Consider the following 6,317-nt stretch of genomic DNA (forward strand, 5'->3'; position numbering starts at 1 on the left):
AGATTTAACCCTCAGGGCCTCTCTGTGGCAGACCAAGCGTTTGAACAATGAAAGTATTTATGGTGAAGACCATCAGTGGTTAGACTGTCGACTATACCAAAAAAAGCTTGAGAAGGGGAGAACAGAGAAGTCTACTTCATGCTCTTTAAACCTCAAACTCCTCTCTATGGTAGAACAAGTGGTTGATGCTGAACATGTTCATGGTGGGGAGCATCAGTGTGTAGATTGTGGATTCCACCAAAGAAGCCTGGGGAGGGGAGAAGTCTTGTTTATACTCTTTAGACCTCAGACTCTTCTCTGTGGTAGACCATGTGGTTGATGCTGAACGTGCTCAAGGCAGATGCCCCTACTCCAGCGTGCTGCTGCCCCTGTTGGGCCACATAGTAGTTCAGTTTGTGTTGAGCTTGGGCCCCAGGCTCCACACTGGCCCCTGCGTTGTAATGGCTTAGTCCAGTCACAGACTGTGGCCTGCCTTGTGTGAAGGGACGAGTCCCGAAGGATGTATGGCCACCTGGCGCAGAGTCCGAGCTGGGGTTGAAGCCAGGAAAAGTTGGGGTGGAGTCCAGGGCTGAGGAAGGGGCCTTGATTTCCCTTCCAGCGGGGGAGCACGCTTGCAGCTCGGTAGGCTCAGGCCCCAGCATGGTTCTGCTGACAGACCCTTTCAGAGCGCTGGCTTTGTCCTCAGGTTTCTCAGAGGCCACATTCTGGGTATTGGCTACTGACTCTGACCGCCTCTTCCTCTTCCTCCTGAAATTGCCATTATCAAACATTTTCTCACAGTTGGGGTCCAGAGTCCAGTAGTTTCCTTTACCTGAAGAGAAAAAAACAAGAACAAAATAAGCACAAGAAAACGCCTTTTATGTGATTATTAGTCTCAATTATAAAGTTACATAATAGCAAAGAAAGGAAGATACTACTTGTAGATTTTGTGGCCGTTGTGTTGTTATGTAGAGCAAATATGTTCTAGACGTAAAGTTAGTAATAGTAGAACGGATAAACCTCGATTTTAATCCTAGTTGTGTTATTTGTCAAAAAATATGTGAGTCCGGGCAAATTACTTTTGGTGCATGTCCTTTAAATTGAAAATATTTAGAAAAACGTGGACAGTGAACTGTCTTGCACTGCCCCAGTTACATGTCACCACCATTCTGTAATTCAATTTCAACTGGACCCCACACATAGACAGCGCCTCGAGCTCATATTCAGCTGTTGATGCTATATAACAAGATTTGCTGTGTAAAGCTTGCTCCTTGGAGCCAGGACGAGGCTATACCAAAAGCAAAGAAATGAAATACATTTTTTAAAAATAATAATGCACTTTGTCAACGGCGTCATTTTAATGCCTAAAGCATGCATGGTTAGCTTTAGATTATTTTTAAAGTACAAAGGTATAACATGATATCTTGTTACAAGGGACAGACAGCTAGATAGATGATCCTTTGCCACTCTAGTTCTATGGCGGCACCTAGGCTTCTGATAACTTCATAATAAACTACACTCTTGCTTTTTTGCAAGTATGACTTGTGAACAAAACTATATATAGCCAATTGTTTAGAGTCAAAAAATGAGAAGGGGGGGGGGGGGGCAAATAAAAAATGTGAACGCATTTATTTTTGTCGCTAAGAACAAAGAATAGAATGAATAGTTTCGTATATACTTTTCAATATCACAATTGTTAGCATGGTTGAGTGTACCATGCTAGTTATATGCATTTTCAAACAAAAAATAAGATGTGTTATCTAAAAATATGGGTTAAACAATAACGTGAGTATTATTGTACACCGTTATGTTGTTTTCAGCATACAGTGAAAATACAGAGCAAATAATCCAGTGGTTACTCAGGAGGACTCCAATAAAAATGTTTCCTATTTGAAATACTCTATTTTAAAAGTATCTTTTGTCAGCAGGACTCAGAGTTGCAACGACTATTCATTCCACTGGTTTGATGACAAAGCATAGCTAACTGCATATGTTTGTGGTTTGTTTAACTCCTCTGGGAAGGTGTATTTACATTTTTTAACTGGTTTCCCGATCTTGGGGTCAAATAATAACGGAATGAGAAAGCAATCTCAACCCTGGACGATTTTATCTCAGCTTCCAATTATATGAAATCAATAAACACATTGTACACGTCATTCAATATATGAACGTTTTGCACGGATATGACATAATAATATTTACGTTTTGTGAAACCACTGCTGCATATAACCGAGAAATAGGAAACTGGCAGTTACAAGTCATATCGAAAAGGTGGTGTTATAAAAGGTGCACCAGTTCAACAAGGTAATGGAAATCTGACTGGTGAGTTCATTTATATTTTAAGGTTCTGATTAGTTAAAAGTCAATAATGAACACTATTTTTGTCATTCACAGATCAAAACTAATGCACACGCATGGCATGTTTTCATATTTGAAGCTATTAAACAACTTGTTCCTATGCAATAACAACTACACTTGTATTTTACGTTTCTTATTGCAATCGTTTTCTTATAAACCATTACTAACCCAATTTAACTAAGAGTGAAAAGTGCCCTTCGGAAAGTGTAAAACCAACATGCTAAGAATGAGTTCAGATACCGAACTGGCGCTAACTTTACAAGTTATTGCTGTATCTCACATTCCCGCCCTACATATACAATAAGCCAGTGCTGCTCATATGTAAAGCATGACTCTCGCCCCTGGAAGCAGAGGTTGCCCCACTGGAGGCAGAAGTGAACCCACTGGCACCCGCATCACTCGAGAAGCCCTCCTCACCTGGGTCATCCTCGTCCCTCGGCACCTTCTTGAAGCAGTCGTTGAGGGACAGGTTGTGGCGGATGGAGTTCTGCCAGCCCGCCTTGCTCTTCTTGTAGAAGGGGAAGTTGTCGGCCACATACTGGTAGATCTGGCTGAGGGTCAGCCTCTTGTCGCCCGTGTGCTGGATGGCCATGGCGATGAGCGCAGAGTACGAGTAGGGCGGCCGCACCACCTTGAAGAAGTCCTGCTGGCTGGACAGGGACAACCAGCCCAGGTCGGCGCCCCCGAAGCCGGAGGCGGCCCCGAGGAAGGGCCTCTGGCCGGCCGCGTAGCCCGACGGGATGTACGAGGCCCCGTTGGCGCCGGAGAGGTAGGGCGAGGGGTTGAGGGCCGGTCCGTTAAGCCACAGGTAGGGGTTGGAGGCCGGCGCGCTGAAGTCACCCAGCCCGTAGTTGGCCGGGTGGGCGGCCGAGGAGCGCTGCGGGTGGTGGTGGTGATGGTGGTGCAGGTTCTGCTGGTACACGCTGAAGTTGTCGCAGTACACAGCCATGTCAAGGATGTCCTGGGCGTTGGGGGGCGGCAGGGGGCTCGGCTGCGCAGTGGTCGCCTGCTGGCTGAACGCGTTCATTCTCTCGCCTGATGGAAAGTGTGGAAGCAATGTGACAGGGTGCAGCCAGCCCTGCACCATTAATGAGTCCGGGAGCAGGGGCGGGCTGGCATTAAATCGGGACTAGGCGCTGCTTGCAGGCGATCTGGAAGTTTAGAAGAAGCACGTGCAACAGGCTGGAGTAAGTCTGTGCAGGCCCGCCTTGCACGCGCGAGCACGCCCCTCTACCTGACACCACCGCCGCCCACTGACGTGCACCGCGCCCATCCTACACCGAGTCTGCTGCCCACAGGAGTGACGCCCACGTAACACCCGACAAGATGTGCCCTCTCCCCAACCCACCTGACCAACGTGCACTGGTCACATTCGCCACTTCGACTCCAAACGTCATACCCTTCAGATGCACCGCAGTAGGTTACACTGACAATACCCCCGTATTTATTCCTAACACCTTCCCCCATCACTTGACCTGCCTCCTTCAGTCGCAGCGCTCACCTTAAAATAGCAAACAGCACAACATCTGCTCGAAGTCTATTTACATCAAACTCCACCTGCCTTGACCATGCCGCCTCCAATCTTGTACTCGCAATACTGGCGAACTGGCACCATTTACTCACTCGTTTGGAAACTGCAGTGGCATACATGTCGTACACGGACACCATTGAACCTCAATCACGTTAGAAAGTTATGAATGTAGATGCATGCGTGCAGTGCTTGAAATGGAAAATGAAAGTGCCGGTACTCTGTAACTGAGTACCTGCTTGTTTCTGAGAAGTGCAGGTACTCTACAATTAAAGGTATTGCATGTCGCTTGAGAAGTGTCGGTACTCTCCTCCTCAAAATAAAAAAAAGTGCCGGTACTCGGTACCGGACAGTGCTTGCCCATTTAAGCACTGCACGCGTGTACATTTGCCATTTCGATCGCGTTAGTTGAAGACATACAGTTAATGGTACACATTTCCAGTTAATCAATTGACGTCTTTCTTCCAGCATCCTAACACGACATAGCAGTACCGGGTGCACGGTACACGTCTCGCATATGCCCATTTTAGCGTGTCTGGCATGAACATAAGCAAGGATTAATGGCGAAGGAGCAGCCTGTGTTTACCGACAAACACCTGAGTTTTGAAAGAAGTACACAGCTGCCGCGCACCGTGAGAAAGCGCACCCCTCGCAGGAAGCAGCTCATAGAACGAGCAATCCCTTAGGCGTGGTATGATATGAAGTAACATTATTTAGAAAAATACGTTAAGGAAAGGACCATCGTCTTTTCTTTTACTCCCTTCCCAACCGTTTTTATGAGGTATACAGGTGTGCGGAGAGCGGCAGCCTTCGTTATTTCGTCCTAATACTTATTTTATCAAACGACCCTTTGAATAGTCTGAAAACTTGTTTTTTTCATTTTTTTATTTACTCCTAGCCACAAGCACTACTAGTTCTAACACTGAGTGCTGAAACTTAGATTTTATTTACGTCCGTAGCGCAACGTAGGGCAGCCTGTTTTGTATGTTTTCGAGATGGACTGTCCAATGCAAGAAATCACTAAGTAGTTAGATATGTTTTTGTTAGAGAGCTAACAATAATTTGGAACATAATAAGCACCATTCAGTTCGTCTGCTGAACTTTTCTACGAACCTCCCATGACGTTGCAATTATTATGACAAGTGTCTCTTGATGCTGCGATGAATAGCCGCGTTAGAAGAGCTTCAAGGGACTATCGAGTGCAGAGAAACAACCAGTTTTATTAGCCCAAACCTGCGTCTCTCGAGCTCTCACTGACAATAGACTTTCCCGAAGGTTGCTTCTTTGATGATGTCATCCGGAGTGTTGAGATCTAGTGTGACATCTTCGACGGACGTCCACTTCAGAGCACAGTGCATTCGTCTGTGTGTGATGTCCCCAAGCTAATGCTTTTTTTTCTTAATAGGCATAGAGACATATTTTGAGAAATATTTCTGACTGTAAAGTCAGTCAGTAATACGCTTCTTCATCAGTATTAACCCCTTCCATGCGTCGGACGCCGTCCGTCCGACGTCACAGTGGGCGTGTGCGGAGGACGGCCGGGGGCCGTCCGAACCACGCCCACGCCGTAAATCACCAGCACCGCGGCGGAATTTTCGCCGCGGTTAAGGGGTTAAACTTACTCCACGAAATGTGCAGAACACGATAACATCGGAAGTCAAATAGATTAGATAGATTTGCTTTCTTTCAGTAGATTAGGGTGCATAATCGCTGTGCTCCATGCCCACCTGGAGCAGTTGCATGGAATGCTCTATTACTTACCGGTAATCTCCATTACTCCGGGTCCCATTGTTCTCGTCCCATTCATTGACAAAGTGGAGATAACCATCTCCCGACAGAAAAAAAGACAAGAGGAATGCTGGGACCTTAATACTGCCCCTCCCACTGGGAGTACATAAGTAGTACTTACCCAGCATCCCGCCTGTACAACTAGGCCCGCTCAGGAAGGCCGCCGGCCGTCAGGGAGGGAGGGAGGGGCGGAGTAATGAAGATTAACAGTAAGTAATAGAGCATTACCCCCAGGTCCCTTATGTCCTCTTCCCATTCATTGACAAAGTGGAGAATACCAAAGCAGAATACTGGCCTTCCGAACCCACCAGCGCACCCAGGAAACCACACCAAACGTAGCCACCCAAGGGAGCAGAGAAAGCGGGAACCGCAGGAAGCAACTGACCAGCACACCAGAACAGGACCGCAGGGACACAAACAAGGACCGGAAACAGCCCAGAAAACAAAAACCGAAGACCAGAACCACACAAGGAGGCCGCCAACCAGAAAAAACAGAGACAGAGCAACCAGGCCAAAAAACCAAAAGGACATGGCCAGGGAAACCCACCGGACACAGACAACCAGCCAAGAACCACCAGGAAGACACCCAGGACCCGGCAGCCACACAGACAAGGAGCAAACCCCGGAGAAGGCTAAAGAAAGAAGCCAAGGCCAGGCAACCGAT

General features: G+C 47.1%; 1 protein-coding gene across 1 annotated transcript; it reads right to left on the reverse strand.

Annotated features, from left to right (window-relative positions):
• Nucleotides 1-73: 73 nt before the first annotated feature.
• FOXI2 (forkhead box I2) lies at nt 74-3,367 on the reverse strand. The gene is made up of 2 exons (XM_078641148.1): nt 2,755-3,367; nt 74-811 (listed from the first exon to the last, which is right to left on the reverse strand). The coding sequence occupies exons 1-2, from the start codon at nt 3,362-3,364 to the stop codon at nt 279-281; spliced, it is 1,143 nt and encodes a 380-aa protein (XP_078497274.1). The 5' UTR covers nt 3,365-3,367; the 3' UTR covers nt 74-278.
• Between the last annotated feature and the right edge of the window lie 2,950 nt (nt 3,368-6,317).

Source organism: Lissotriton helveticus, chromosome 5_1, assembly GCF_964261635.1.
Source record: "Lissotriton helveticus chromosome 5_1, aLisHel1.1, whole genome shotgun sequence".
Taxonomy (NCBI): Eukaryota; Metazoa; Chordata; class Amphibia; order Caudata; family Salamandridae; genus Lissotriton; species Lissotriton helveticus.

Bases quoted from the DNA above. Each gene is read 5' to 3' on its own strand.
- FOXI2 (XM_078641148.1), bottom strand. From the start codon at position 3,364: ATGAACGCGTTCAGCCAGCAGGCGACCACTGCGCAGCCGAGCCCCCTG. The intron at 812-2,754 runs GTGAGGAGGGCT...TTTTCTCTTCAG, and splicing joins GAGGGACGAGGATGACCCAG to GTAAAGGAAACTACTGGACT.